The 15906-nt window shown below is 39.0% G+C and overlaps 1 protein-coding gene across 1 annotated transcript; it reads left to right on the top strand.

Moving 5' to 3' along the window:
- Nucleotides 1-635: 635 nt before the first annotated feature.
- Nucleotides 636-1118, top strand: LOC138888337 (secreted RxLR effector protein 161-like). The gene has a single exon (XM_070170189.1). The coding sequence runs from the start codon at nt 636-638 to the stop codon at nt 1116-1118; it is 483 nt and encodes a 160-aa protein (XP_070026290.1).
- The last annotated feature ends 14788 nt before the right edge of the window (nt 1119-15906 follow it).

Raw genomic sequence — 15906 nt, 5'->3', positions numbered from 1 at the left:
TCTTCAGAAACAAACTTGATGAAGATGGAACTGTTGCAAGGAATAAGGCAAGGTTGGTGGTTCAAGGTTACAGCCAGGAGGAAGGCATATACTATGATGAGACCTTTGCTCCAGTTGCAAGATTAGAAGCAATAAGACTCCTCATAGCCTATGCAACACACATGGAATTTACTCTTCATCAGATGGATGTCAAAAATTCTTTCCTAAATGGCTACTTAAAGGAAGAAGTGTTTGTCAAACAACCCCCAGGGTTTGAGAGCAAGGAGTGTCCGGAACATGTATACAAATTAGACAAGGGTCTCTATGGACTCAAGCAGGCTCCTAGAGCATGGTATGAACGACTGTCCAATTTCCTACTTGAACATGGCTACAAGAGAGGTAATATTGACAGTACTTTATTCTTGAGGGAAAAAAGGTAAGGACCTTCTTGTAGTACAAATATATATTGATGACATAATTTTTGGGGCAATCACTAAAAATTTAAGTAAGGAATTTGCAAAACTTATGGGGAGTGAATTTGAAATGAGTATGATGGGTGAGCTTAATTTTTCTTAGGCTTGCAAGTTAAACAAAACTCAAATGGAACCATGATCCATTAGTAGAAATACGTAAAAGAGTTGATTAAGAAGTTTAAAATGGAAGAATCAAAAGAAATAGATACTCCTATTACAACAACCACAAAATTGGACATAGATGAACCTGGTTCATCTGTTGATCAGAAGTTGTATAGGGGTATGATTGGTTCACTTTTATATGTTACTGCTAGCAGACCTGACATTGTTTTTAGTGTAGAGCTTTGTGCTCAATTTCAAGCAAATCCAAAGGAATCCCACTTGACTACTGTCAAGAGAATACTGAGATACTTGAAAGGCACTACTGACCTTTGTCTTTTGTATCCAAAAGGTAGTAACTTTAACCTAGTAGGATATGTTGATGCTGACTATGCAGGTTTGCTGGTGGATAGAAAAAGCACCTCAGGTATATCACACTTCCATGGTTCATATCTTGTGTCATCAACTACTAAGAAGCAAATTCAGTGGCCTTATCCACTACTGAAGCTGAGTATGTTGCTGCTGCTTCCTGTTGTGCTCAATTACTATGGATCAAACAACAGTTGATGGATTTTGGTATTAAAGTTGGTTGCACCCCAATTTTCTATGATAACACTAGTTCTATTAGTATGACTAAGAACCCAGTTCATCATAAGAGAACTAAGCATATAGATGTTAGACACCATTTTTTGAGGGACAACTATGAGAAAAGACTGATTACAATAGAATTTTGTGCTACTAATAAACAAATTGTTGACATCTTCACTAAAGCACTGAGTAAAAAGCACTGAGTAAAAAGCACTTTGAAAGGAACAAGTTAGAGTTAGGGATGATTAAGATCACCTAATGGGACCAGTTCAGAATGCACAATGAAAAAAACTGAAATAATTAAAAAAAAATAAAAAAAAACAATTTTTTGGTTCGAAAATCTGGAACTTATGTAAATATCTATATTAATCGTTGCTTAGTCTCATACTGTAAATAGTATACTCCTGTGACATATGTTGATATGACTCACTGATCTCTAACAACATTTTCTCTATTTTGGTAAATTGAGGCATGATTAAGAAGATTCTTAGTGAAGAACCTAGTTCATCAGTACTTGTTCATCTAAATAACGAGGTATGTGTTCTACACTCTGCACAATTAGAAACATTAATATTTAATTCATGATCAGAGTCTTACCCATGTTCAAAATCGTCACAAAGACTTATCCCTCTAAAGTTTGAACCAGTTCCGTCTCTAATTGAATCCTCACCGTATAAAATGCTTAAAATCTAGGGACGCTTAACCGCTCATTCAACCTGAAATTTTAGGTTGATTGGACTTCTAATTGACTACGAAAATCTATCGTTAGTCCTTAATTAAACCTCTCTATTTAGAAACCCATCATCACAATTACTGCTTCACTCAATATTCTCTAAGCCGTTGAATTTCCTCTGCTCTTCATTCTTCTCTCTTCCAAAACCCCAATTCAGAATTCCTCTTCCAAATTAGCAAAGATGTCTAACCCCTAAGATAACCCAGGCACTCCTCCACAACCTACCCCCTCAAATTCCTCCACCCCTCTTCAACCCAGCACAACCCCTCAACCTAAGAGAAGGCGAGTAAAAATGCTTGCTCGTAAAATGGTGGCAACTGGTACTCTTTCAAAGAAATTGAATGTGAAATTAAAGGCAAGCCAAGCCCAAGATTCTAAGAACTTAGATGATTCATTCAAATCTGCGAGTGAGGGGGAAAGAACTGGGTCTTCTAACTTTGAGAAGGCTCAAAATTCCCCTTTTGAGGTACGTTTTGCTTTAGTTGAAAACTTAGAAAATAAGTTTGTTCTGGTTGGGTCTGTTAGGAATCTGGAATTGCCTGTGTCAAGAAAGAGATGTGGTAAAAATAAAATTGAAAAATAAAAAGGAGAGTGAGGGTGTGAGTAGTGATGTGAGAGGAAAAGGGAAAGAACTGGTTGATTCCTCACCCACTTCTGCATTGTTGAGACCAACTATCCGTGGGGCTGAACACGCAACTGAAGAAGAGAATAGCAAGAAGACATGGGGAGGTGGTTCAAGAGAGGATGCTGAAGGGTTGGTTAATCTTAGTTCACAGGCAGATGAACCTGGTTTATCTATTGAGGAGACCCTAGCAGACCTTCTGAAGAAAGTGGCTCCAAGCTATGATCCAAATAAAAGGAGAACCCCCACACCAAAACCCCCAGCGCTACAAAAACTTCCAAGAAAAGAAAGTCTTATTCTCCAACAATTGCTGAGATTTCTCTACCAAAAGGAAGGGCCACAAGAAGTATGGTGAAGCAAAGTGAGAGTGAGTTACAAAAGGCTATGGCAGAAAGCAAGAAGAAGAGGGTGGATAAAGGGAAAGCTAAGGTTACAAAGCCTGTTGAGGCTATTGATGTGGATGAGATGGAACAGGTTCATCAGGAAGAGCCCACAATTGTAAAGGTTCAGAACCCCAAGCCCAAAAAGACCAAGACTTCTTCCAATAAGTCTTCATCTGTGTCTAAGACTACTGAACCTTCATTGGCCAAGAGGACAAGGTCTGCGGTGAAAAACAAGCAAGTTAGAATTACTGAGGATGAGGAATAGAGTGGTGAAGAAAGGAGTGAATCTGATGAGGAACAAGACAAGTTGGCCAAGTTTGGCAAGAGAAAAATCTTAAAGGGGAGACTTCTGAAGGACTTGGTGGAACCAGGGATGGTTCGATTGGTTGATTGATGAGTTTTTAATGTCTTTGCCTTATACTTTTTATGTTTTGATGATCTAACAAACTTATTGTTAAGAACTAGATAGAGAACCTGACTCACTTGGTACACATCTCAAATGAACAAAGTCCAGTCTGATCTCTAGCAAATGAACTACTACAAAGAGGAACACAATATGTAACTGATCCCTTGGTGTTCTCTGATAGAAGTACAGGTCAACAACACCTTGAATGCAAATGCAGAAAGTGACTGTATGCAGAAAGTGACTGTCTGCAACTGTACACACAACATTGCAGCAGATAGTGCGTCAGTCACTTCTCATTGGGAAGAAGCGTGTATCAAGAATTGACATCACCATTGTGATGTCTTTTGTAGTATAACAACCTGGTGCAAGGCACAATATATTAACTTGAACATTTAGTGATATTCTCTCAAACTGTAAAGTGTTCATCCAACATTGAAGTCACAAGTGTGTCAAGAACAAGAAGACAACTCCACTAAAGGATCAGTTTCACAATGAGTCTATATGTATCCGTAGTTGAGTTGTAATCTTGTTATTTGTTCTTCATTGTAACTCCTATCTTGCTTTCTTAGAAGCTGTGTTTTAGGAAACCCAAGAGATCACAAACCCTCTAAGTTTGTGTTGTGACTAGAGTTAGTCATAAGTTAAAGTTTTTGTAACTAGAGAGTGACAAAGTGTCTTGTGGTAAGAGTATCACAAGTTAGTTAAGTTGAAGTCTTTGTAATAGAGTCATTACAAAGTGGCTTGTAATAATAAGATTACAAGTTAGTGAAGTTGAAAGCCTACACGTGTAGGTTGTGGTTTTTGTCCCTTTGAGTGGGACTTTCCACATAAAAATCCTGTGTCTCTTTTACTTACTGCTTCATAAGTATTCTCAATAGAAGCTCATAGAGGATTAGGTGATCTATAGTTTGGTGGACTCATATAAGTTAACAATTGGTATCAGAGAAGGTCCTTTATAAAAGGTTAACACCTAGAAAGGATCTCAATGGCTGATCCACCCAACTTTGAGGAAGGACAATCAACCTATAGACCTCCTAGATTCAATGGTCAGTACTACGGCTAGTGGAAGACTCGTATGCATGATTTTATAATGGCCGAAGATTCAGAACTATGTGACATCATCTGTGATGGTCCACATGTTCCTATGAAGAAGCTTGGAGAAACTGGACCAATGGTGCCGAAAGACAGAAAGGAGTACACCGATATTGACAGAAAAGCCGTAGAAAATAACTATCGCGCCAAGAAAATCTTGGTATGTGGTATAGGACCTGATGAGTACAACAGAATCTCAACTTGTGATTCTGCCAAAGAAATATGGGAAGCATTGCAAACGGCACACGAAGGAACCACTCAGGTTAAACAGTCTAAGATTGACATTCTCACCACTGAGTATGAGCTCTTCAGGATGAAAGATGATGAGTCTATACAGGATTTGCATACTAGATTCACATCTATCATAAATGAGTTTCATTCACTTAGAGATGTTATTTCCAGAAATAAACTTGTAAGGAAAATTCTCAGTGTTCTACCTAGTTCTTGGAAGAGTAAGGTAAATGCCATCACTGAAGCTAAAGATCTACAAACTCTAACCATGGATGAGCTGATTGGAAATCTGAAGACATACGAGATGAAAATAAAGAAAGACAGTGAAAAGAGAGAGCCAAAGAGGGAAAAAAACCTGGTACTCAATGTCACACCTCCTTTTTTACTACACCCCGTAAAGGGTATATATATAAGGGAGTTTTTCTAATTAAAGGACAATCAAAACGGGATTGTTTATTTATTAAAAAAGCAGAGTCTCCACTTGGGAGATTTATGGTGTCCTAAGTCACCGGTTCAAATCCCGAGTCGAGGAAAAGATTGACTCTGTATTACAGTCTGTGAACCAGAAATCCGAGTAAGGAATTCTGTTAACCCGGGAGAAGGTGTTAGGCATTCTCGAGTTCCGTGGTTCTAGCACGGTCGCTTTGATCATACTTGGCTTATTAAAATTACTGAGTTTAGATCCTATGTGCATTTACCCTTTACCGCTTTTAAATCACTTGATTATTCGTAGTTAAAGAATTGAGTTACGCGTACGTATACTTTTTTTCTTTGGCACGTCAAAAATCATGTCACGCGAACGTGTCCATAATTAATAACGCTTTGTTTATTTATTAAGAAAGTTTAGCCGAAGTTACGCGAACGTATACTCGATTTTGTTTTTAAGAAATTGTAACTATATCACGCGAATGTATACACAATCACGATGGTATTTTAAAAAACACTAAAGGTTTCTCTACGAACATTTGTTATTTTACATCTATATTATGAAATTAACACAAGAGCCATTTGTTACTAAGTGTCTAATTATGGCTTGCCTCAGATTAACTACCACAAACAATTGAACTAACACGATTTAAGGCCGAGGTATGCAACTATTAGAGAAAGGGGAAGTGGCGTTAGATGTTCAGAAGCTGGACCATCCTCATTAGTTAACGTCAGCAACAATAAAACTTTTAGACGAGGAGGCCCAGGACAAACAAGAACAACGAGACCACTCCTCATTTCCAAAGGGGCCTCTGAGACCAGGCCCAAAATCCAGCTGGGCCTACTGGCCTTGGTCAGCACATAACTGATTGGTATGCGTATAAACTAAGGTATGACTGAACAAAAATGCCTCACTTGAATTTTAAAAGACAATGCAATAAAAGATATAATACAAAACTCTGATTCTGAAAGGAAAAAAACTAAGCTAAACATGAAACCAATTTAAACCAGATCTAAAGAAAAATATCGAAGCAAACTTAGACCCCTGCTATAGGAAAGCAGATATTTCCTAACATCGAGGCTTATCGCACAAATCAGACTCCAAAGCTATGGCATTGAACCATCAATTCAACTTGCATACAAGATTCAAATCCAAACTACAGTAGCCTTAAAAACCTTACTTAGTACACATATAAAGTCTAAAAAATCGAATTGACTGCACTTAAACAAGTCCAAATCCTGACCTTAAAACGAAGAAGTAATGCAAATGACTACATTTGAAGAATCAGACTAAGATGGACATCAAACTAAACTACCAGGTCATATGATATTCAGAAGCTCAGTCTCTGATCACATATTCAGAGTTTGAAAGGCAATAAGCGAAATTTTCCAAATAAAAAAAAGTAGACAAGTAAACTAAAATATGAACACAACTAACTTTGAATACAACTCAGAGCTCCAGATTTCCAGTTCGATTCCAAATCAAGCTTTACATTAGGTGGAATGTAGAAATGTGTACCTGAATAACAGCAAAATAGACCAACAATTAGCTTGCAACTAAGAGAAAGCAACAGTAATAGTCCAATAGCAGCAGAAACAAGCCACAACCCTTAATTCAAACCACTTTCAAACCCAGATGAATCAGAATATACTTCAGAAACTAAGATAAACTTCAAGAATTGTAGAAGATCTCGATGGAACAGTAATTTTTCAGTATTTCTAGCTATATCTAATTTTTTTTAAAAAGATCTCTCTTTTTAAAATTTCAGTAAATGATCCTTTTATAGAGGGGTGTTAGGGCAACAAATACAAATCTCAGATTTTGCCCCTTGCACCTCTCAACATTTTCATTTTAGCTTAGAGATCCTTAGCCAATTTTTATTTTTGCTTAACTACCCTTAGTTCAAATATCAGAGTTTCAAAACAGCCCTCCCAACTTCCTAGAAGCTTCCTTTTCTGTTATAATGAGATTTCCTATACTAATTTCCCTACATTACCCTTTAAGACCCATGTTATTTACCCTTTAAACTACTGGCAAACCCAAAGCAGATGTTAGTCAAGGTGACCTGGTAAATCTAGACGCCAAGTGAGGCCTGGCTTAAACAGCCCAATACAGTCAAGCCCAAATCGAATGAAAAGGAAACAAGGCTGTGGGCATTTTAAAACAATCTTTGTGAACTTGTTATCAATTTATCAAACACAAACCAACAGATTGGGCTTGACTTTTGAGCTAAGCCATGACTAAAATCAGTAATCGGCGCCCGGAACCAAACAAAAACCCAATGACTCTTATCTCCCTTTTTTATGGAAAACAAAACTAAAATTGCTTGTAACTAGAAATTGAGAACCAATAACAGAATCGACAAATCAAGGAAACTAGATGGAAAGGAAACAAAAAAAAGATGCTAATATCAGAGAAAACTAACAGAAGGGAAGAGGATGTAGGAAATAAAGAAGAAACACAGAGATAAGTGAGGAGAGAGAAACCGAAAGAAGAAATACCTCACCCTACGCCTTTGATAAACTCCGACCAGTTTGATTTGGATAAAAAACGAGTGTTAGTCGGGTTGTTCTCGTAAGAACAACCGTCTAACACTCATTTCGAGTCGAAACGATCTTGATGCTTGGTGAATAACATCGACCTTGCATGCCGGAACAGAGGTAAGGGAAGAATCAGGGTTCCGTTTTTTACGATCTGGAATTAAAGACCATTGGAGAGGATTTGGGGAAAAGTGGTTGTAGTTTAGTGTTTAAGGGACTGTGGGGATTATGTGGTCGAGATTTGGTGGCGATTTGGAGCTGTATCGCTGGTAACAATGGGGAATTAGGGTTTTATCATGGAGGAGACGAAGTAAAGCTAGACTAGACTACGATATATGCTTTACAAAATCCTATCTTGGTCTTCAAACTTGATCTTGTGTTTCTTGTTGTCTTGTATTCTTTTGGTAAAATTCCTTTGTTACCGTCTTGAATTGTAAACTGAGATGCTTTCCTTTCTCCAGGCGGATGCCTAACTGCTGAACTTGATATGTATTCCCATGCTATCCAGGCGGTCTCCTGACTTCAAAACGTGAACATATTCCCATGCTATCCAGGCGGGCTCCTGACTTCAACTTGAAATGTATTCCCTGCTCTCCAGACGGGCTCCTGACTTCAACTTAAAATGTATTCCCTACTCTCCAGGAGGGCTCCTGACTGCTGCATTTGGAAGTATTCCCTGCTCTCCAGGCGGGCTCCTGACTTCAACTTGAAATGTATTCCCTGCTCTCCAGGCGGGCTCCTGACTTCAACATAAAATGTATTCCCTGCTCTCCAGGCGGGCTCCTGACTGCTGCATTTGAATGTATTCCCTGCTCTCCAGACAGGCTCCTGACTTCAACTTGAAATGTATTCCCTGCTCTCCAGGCGGGCTCCTGACTTCAACTTAAAATGTATTCCCTGCTCTCCAGGCGGGCTCCTGACTTCAACTTAAAATGTATTCCCTGCTCTCCAGGCGGGCTCCTGACTGCTGCATTTGAAAGTATTCCCTGCTCTCCAGGTGGGCTCCTGACTTCAAAATAGATAAAATGAATTTTTTTCTGCCCCAGTTTGGTGGCTGGGCACAGATGTGAGTGTAAAACTAAATTGTATTACCAAGTATTACTAAGAATTGAAAGTTAGGTCTCATTATCCAGGAGGGTCCTGAAATTCCTAGTTAAACGATAATTAAAAATCTAAGTTATATCTTCTAAAGTGTGACTTCTACTAAATCTCGTTATCTAAGAGAGTCTTCAAACTACTCCCCATTATCCAGGAGGGTCCTGAAAATCAAAAGTTGAGTTTTATCTTAAGAGTGACAGCTTTTAGGGCTGAATTATACTATCCTACAGCAAAATTTTATGCTAAACGTTGCTATCTAATCGAAATTTTACAGCTAAGTCCCATTATTCAGGTTGGTCCTGAAAATTCTTAATTGAATCCTATCTCGAACATGCAAACTTCTAAGCCAAATTATTCCTTTGGGATACATTTATGCTAGATTATGCTATTTCTGAACTTTAAACCATGTCCCATTTTCCAGGAGGGTCCTGAAAGTTTACGGTCAAACCTGTTTTGATGCTTGCTCTTTCCCCTGCGGAGAGTTTCTCCGAAGCAAACGAATTTTCTGCCCCTGTTTCAATCAAAGAAAAATTTGTCAGTTTAAAGTGGTGGTTAGCTGATGGCATTCTTGCTGAAGATCTCTCCACTGCATTGTTTTGTTCTGAATGGCTTTCCCGAAATGGCCCTGAATCGCTTTGACTTTCTGACTGAATTTCAAATCCCATGGCCTTTGACGAACTGAGTGTTCTATACCCATGTTGTTGTTTCACACCTCTGACCCCTTTATCTGAACCTTTGCATCTCCCATGACATTACCAAATCATTCCACCGATGAAACTTCCGGTAATTCTTTGTACCCCACCTTACATCATGCTGTCTTTAATATGCTCTGACCACATTGTGATTTGCAATTTTGGAAGTTGGTAGTGAGCTTTGAAACTCTTACTTGGGACAAGACTGACATTAAAACCTCTTAGGCAAATAAACCCAAAAGAAAATGAAATGCAATGACTTTGCGGTTTAAGGATAAGAAGAATCCAAAACCAGATAACTGCTACAAAGGGCAAAAGAAAAAGAAACTTATCTGAGTGGAATAGCTGGTACCAATGATCATGATATGCATTTCGGATTAATTGGCCCAATATGACCAACCAATCAACTTTCAGTTGCCGTACTTTGTCGCCTCAGAATTTCCATGACCTAATTACTTTACCCAAACCTTGACCTTGTTCATCCTGCGGTGCCTTGAAACAGTTTTCCACCAACAGGCCTTTCTCACTTGTTTGATTTTTCAGCTCACTTTCGCCTCAAGGTGCCCGTGAGGGTTTTCACCAATAAGACTCTCTCATTTTTATTTTTCCTGCATGAACCAGAGTGTTGCCCTTGACATGAATTACCTTTACATGCTCGACTTGACATTTCTCAAAGACTGATCAGGAGGTCTTTCTTTGGACCGTAATGTAGGCTTTTGGATAGGGTTAGAAAGAAAGGGTATAAAAGGCTCAAAACAATTCAAATGGGTTAAAGTTATAACTTTCGGAATCAGGTTTATCACAACAACCACGACTTTTGCCCTAGTTTCTTGCTTAGGGCTTTTGGATTTTTGTTTGATGAGACCGAACCGTGAGGCTGCCTACGTATCTTTAAAAGGAATCAGGTCGAACGTAGTTCATGTCATATAAATTACTTTGTTGTTGTGATTTTTCTTTTCTCTTTCTTCTTCTCTTTTTTTTTCTCTTTTGCTTTTCTCTCTTTTTTTAATTGTTTTTCTTCTTTTCTTTTCCTCTTTCTTTTCCTTCTTTTTTTTTCTTTTCTTTCTCTCTCCTTTCTTTCTCTTTTTCTTTTCTTCCTTTTCTTATCTTTCACACTTGTGTTTTTGATATTCACTACTGATTCCGAAAGAGGGGTAAGAAAGAAAATAACTAAGGCTCAAAAGGGGTGACGAGGGATCAAGTGTTTAGATAGCAGAATAAAATGCCTTCGTCATTTCAATCTTCAAAATATGCCAAATACAAACAAGTACAATCAAACAAAAGAAATCATACATAGTATCTCTTGACTGCATCGGTATTGATAGCCATTTCCACACATTTCCCTTCTATATCTGTCAAATATAACGTGCCATTGGATAACACTCTAGTTACGACAAATGGCCCCTGCCAATTCGAGGCAAACTTTCCTTTTGCTTCAGCCTGATGAGGCAAGATACGTCTCAACACTAACTGACCCACTTCGAACTTCCGTGGACGTACCTTCTTGTTATATGCTCTCGCCATTCTCTGTTGGTACAATTGGCCGTGACATACTGCTGCCAATCTCTTTTCATCAATCAGACTTAATTGCTCTAAGCGGGTTTTGACCTATTCAACGTCATCAATTTCTGCCTCAGCGACAATCCGAAGGGATATGATTTCAATTTTTGTGGGTATTACTGCCTCCGTGCCATACACCAACAAATAAGGAGTGGCCCCTACTGAAGTGCGAACAGTAGTGCGATAACCCAACAATGCGAAAGGTAACTTCTCATGCCATTGTCTGGACCCTTCCACCATTTTTCGCAGTATCTTCTTTATGTTCTTATTGGCTGCCTCAACTGCTCCATTCGCTTTAGGGCGATATGGGGTGGAATTGCGATGTATAATCTTAAACTGCTGACAGGTCTCCGTTATCAGATGACTGTTGAGATTAGCGCCATTGTCTGTGATGATTACCTTCGGAATCCCAAACCGACAGATGATATTTGAATGCACAAAATCGACCACTGCTTTCTTGGTCACAGATTTGAAAGTTTTCGCTTCAACCCATTTGGTGAAATAATCAATGGCTACCAAAATAAACCTGTGTCCGTTTGATGCTGCTAGCTCGATTGGCCCAATGAAATCCATGCCCCAAGCAACAAAGGGCCATAGTGCCGACATTGTATGCAATTCAGATGGTGGGGAATGAATCAAATCTCCGTGCACCTGGCATTGATGGAACTTGCACACAAAACTGACGCAATCTCGCTCTATAGTGAGCCAGTAATAACCTGCTCGGAGAATCTTCTTTTCTAGAATGTACCCACTCATATGTGGTCCACAAACTCTAGAGTGTATCTCAGTCATGATAATTGTGGCCTGTCTGGCATCTATGCATCTATGCATCTTAGCAATCTAAGATCTGGAGTTCTTTTGTATAACACCCCTCCACTGAAGAAAAATCCACTTGCCAATCGTCGAATTGTTCTTTTCTGATCACCTGTGGCCTGTACCGGATATCCCCCATCCGTAGGTATTCTTTGATATCGTGGAACCATGGCTCCCCATCAAGTTCTTCTTCTACCGTATTATAGTAAACATGCTGATCACGGACCTGAATCTGCAAAGGGTCCACAAAAGCCTTATCTGGATGATGTAACATTGATGCCAGAGTAGCCAAAGCATCGCCGACTTCATTATGGATCCTTGGGATATGCCTGAATTCTATTGACTGAAACCGTTGACAAAGATCATGCAAACATTGTCTATACGATATGAGTTTCAAATCCCGTATTTCCCATTCTCCCTGAATTTGGTGCACCAGGAGGTCTGAGTCACCCAAGACCAAGACTTCCTGGACACCCATATCCACAGCTAACCTCAAACCCAGAATGCATGCCTCGTACTCAGCCATGTTGTTGGTGCAGTAAAAACGAAGCTGAGCCGTAACAGGGTAGTGCTGCCCTGTTTCAGAAATAAGCACTGCTCCTATCCCCACGCCCTTCATGTTTGCAGCCCCATCAAAGAAAAGTTTCCATCCCGGCTTCTCAACTTGCTCCAGCTCATCAATGTACATCACCTCTTCATCGGGGAGATAAGTTTTTAAAGGTTCATAATTTTCGTCAACCGGGTTCTCGGCCAAATGGTCCGCCATGGCCTGTGCTTTCATTGTGGTTCGAGTCACGTAGATAATGTCAAACTCTATGAGCAGGATCTGCCACTTTGCAAGCCTCCCTGTGGGCATAGGCTTCTGAAAGATATACTTCAATGGATCCAAGCGAGATATGAGGTAAGTAGTATAAGAGGACAAATAATGTTTCAACTTCTGGGCTACCCAAGTTAGGGCGCAACACCTCCTCTCAAGATGAGCATACTTAACCTCGTACGACGTGAATTTCTTGTTGAGGTAATAGATGGCCTGTTCCTTCCTGCCAGTGATATTGTGTTGACCCAATACACAGCCGAATGAATTGTCCAAAACCATCAAATATAGAATCAAAGGCCGCCCTGGTTCTGGCGGGACCAACACGGGTGGATTTGACAAATACCCCTTTATCTTATCAAATGCCTCCTAACATTCATCTATCCATTTGACCGCAACGTCTTTCTTTAATAGTTTGAAGATAGGCTCGCAAGTTGTCATGAGCTGAGTGATGAACCTGCTGATATAATTCAATCTCCCCAACAAATTCATCACCTCGGTCTTGTTCCTCGGAGGTGGCAATTCCTGGATGGCTTTGACTTTCGATGGATCTAGTTCAGTGCCCCGGCGGCTGACTATGAACCCCAACAACTTTCCCGCCCCACCCCAAAAGCACACTTTGCAGGATTAAGCTTGAGATTGTACCTGCGAAGCCTTCAGAAAAACTTCTTCAGATCCCTGAAATGGTCAGACTGTTTTCTAGACTTTATGATCACATCATCCACGTACACCTCGATTTCCTGGTGTATTATATCATGGAATATTGTTGTTATTGCTCTCATGTAGGTTGCCCCAACATTCTTCAAGCCAAATGGCATGACCCGATAGCAGTGCGTTCCCTACGGCGTGATGAATGCCGTCTTTTCTACATCTTCCTCGTCCATTAAGATCTGATGATAACCCGCGTAACATTCCACAAAAGAACCAATCTCATGTTTGGCACAATTATCGATCAAGATATGGATGTTCGACAATGGGAAATTGTCTTTTGGACTCGCCTTGTTGAGATCCCGGTAGTCAACACACACCCTGGTCTTCCGTCCTTCTTCGGTACAGGCAAAACATTGGCTAACCAGGTGGGATACCGGGTAACCCGAATGACTTTGGCATCAAACTGCTTGGTAACCTCTTCTTTGATCTTTACACTCATATCCATTTTGAACTTTCTCAGATTCTGTTTGACGGGAGGGAATACTGGGTCAGTGGGCAACTTGTGAACCACTAAATCAGTGCTTAGACCTGGCATGTCGTCATAGGACCATGCAAAAACATCTTTGTATTCGAACAGTGCTTTAATTATCTCCTCCCTGAGTTGAGGTTCCAGATGTACACTTATCTTAGTTTCACGGACATTTTCTTGGTCCCCTAGATTAACTGCCTCTGTATCATTCAAATTAGGTTTGGGCTTTTCCTCAAAATGACTTAGTTCCTTACTAATTTCTTCATAGGCCTCATCATCATCAAATTCCAACTCGTCATCACACTAGTCACACCTCCTTTTTACCGCACCCGCGAGGATACAAGAGTTTTTTTCAATTAAAGGACAATCCAAACGGGATTCGTCTATTTATTTCAGAGTCGCCACTTGGGAGATTTATGGTGTCCCAAGTCACCGGTTGAATCCCGAATCGAGGAAAAGAATGACTCTGTTTAACAGTCCGCGAATCAGAAATCCGGATAAGGAATTCTGTTAACCCGGGAGAAGGTGTTAGGCATTCCCGAATTCCGTGGTTCTAGCACGGTCGCTCAACTGTTGTATTTGGCTTATTTATCTGATTTTTAATACATGTTAACCTTATGTGCAAATCTTAACTTTTAGCCGCTTTATTGTTATTATTTAGAAAAATGTGAACATCGTTCGAAATGTGTCTTTGGATTGCGTCACATGAAATGCACCCGCAATCCGGAACACATTTTTGTTCAATATTTTCGGGATTTGGATTTCGGTCACATGAAATACGCACCCGAATTTAAGAAGGTAAGATTATTAAGCACGCTCCTAAAGCGATTAGCGTATTGTTATTTTGGGGAAAAGCCGTGAAATTTCTAAACGACCGATCCCAAAATCTATACAATTATTATCCATTTATTGAGGGCCCCGCAATTTGAAATTCAGCGCACCTCCTTTATTTTAAGGATAATCCTAAAATTACTACATTTTTTCTATTTTTATTTTTTTCGTTCAGTCTCTAAAATGAAAGAAGAGGAAATCCTGATTGATTACATGCTTGAAAAGGTTACCACTTAGTAGTTATTAGCTTGAGACAAATGTTAGTGAGAAGGAATATTACTAAAATTGAAAGTATAAATCAAATACGGAATTGACAAATATTATCAAAAAGGAAACCAATTATCCTATAACTAATTTAATTCACATGGTTAGATGAATTGAACCATTGGAATTATTTGTTTACAAATAACTAAAATCAAACAAAATCATCCTTGATTACTAATGCTTGATATAGTTTACTAAATTTAATCATTAACTCAACTTGTTTGAACTCATTTCATGCCTATTGGATTAATGATTTTAATGGTTATTACCATGATCTTAACTTCAAATGTAGTGTATCTACAGATTCTATGGAATTACTAATTGTTTTTATTTTTATAATTAGGTAGACCTAGACCAAACAAACCCCTTCTAGACAAATAAACTGCCTAAACCAAACCATAATGCCTAATTCGCAAAACTCAGCCTTGGCTAACTATTCAAGAATAATCTATTGTTTCAGGTTAATACCAGCTCCAACTATGATTACTTAAACTTGTTTAATTCCAACAACTCAATACACATAATTCAAAATGAGATAGAATTCTAACTAACATACATTGGAAACTATTAATAGTTTACAAATTACAGTTTATAATCAAAAGAAAATAGTTCTAGTCAAATACAAATTCCATCGTCCATATTCTTAATTTGAATTACGAAGATAGACTATACATCTGCCTATCATTTGACTATTAAATATGCAAATACAAATTAAATACTTGACTACTTAGTATTTCTTTTCACTACAACAGCCGCATCACAATGATTCGAAAGTGTACCTGATAATAGAAACAGAAGAAGAAAGTGAAGATCTGTAGACCAGTAGCTAACAGCAGCGACAATCAGCACCAATACAGAATGACGACCAACAGAAATAATCCCAGCAATCAAGCAGTCCAGAAATCCAGTGAAGTAATGAAATGATAACAGAAAACTAAACACAGACAGATGCAAGGAAACAGTAGTTTTCTGTTTTGTCAATGACTCAAAGAAAGCAGCCTGAAACTCTTAAGCCTCTCACTCCAACTCTTAATGCAAAGGTTTTTATTATTTCCAATTCTATGTCTATTCTTCTCTCTCT

This window comes from Nicotiana sylvestris, chromosome 3, assembly GCF_000393655.2.
Source record: "Nicotiana sylvestris chromosome 3, ASM39365v2, whole genome shotgun sequence".
NCBI classification, from domain to species: domain Eukaryota; kingdom Viridiplantae; phylum Streptophyta; class Magnoliopsida; order Solanales; family Solanaceae; genus Nicotiana; species Nicotiana sylvestris.
This window is presented reverse-complemented; position numbering and strand designations above follow the sequence as displayed.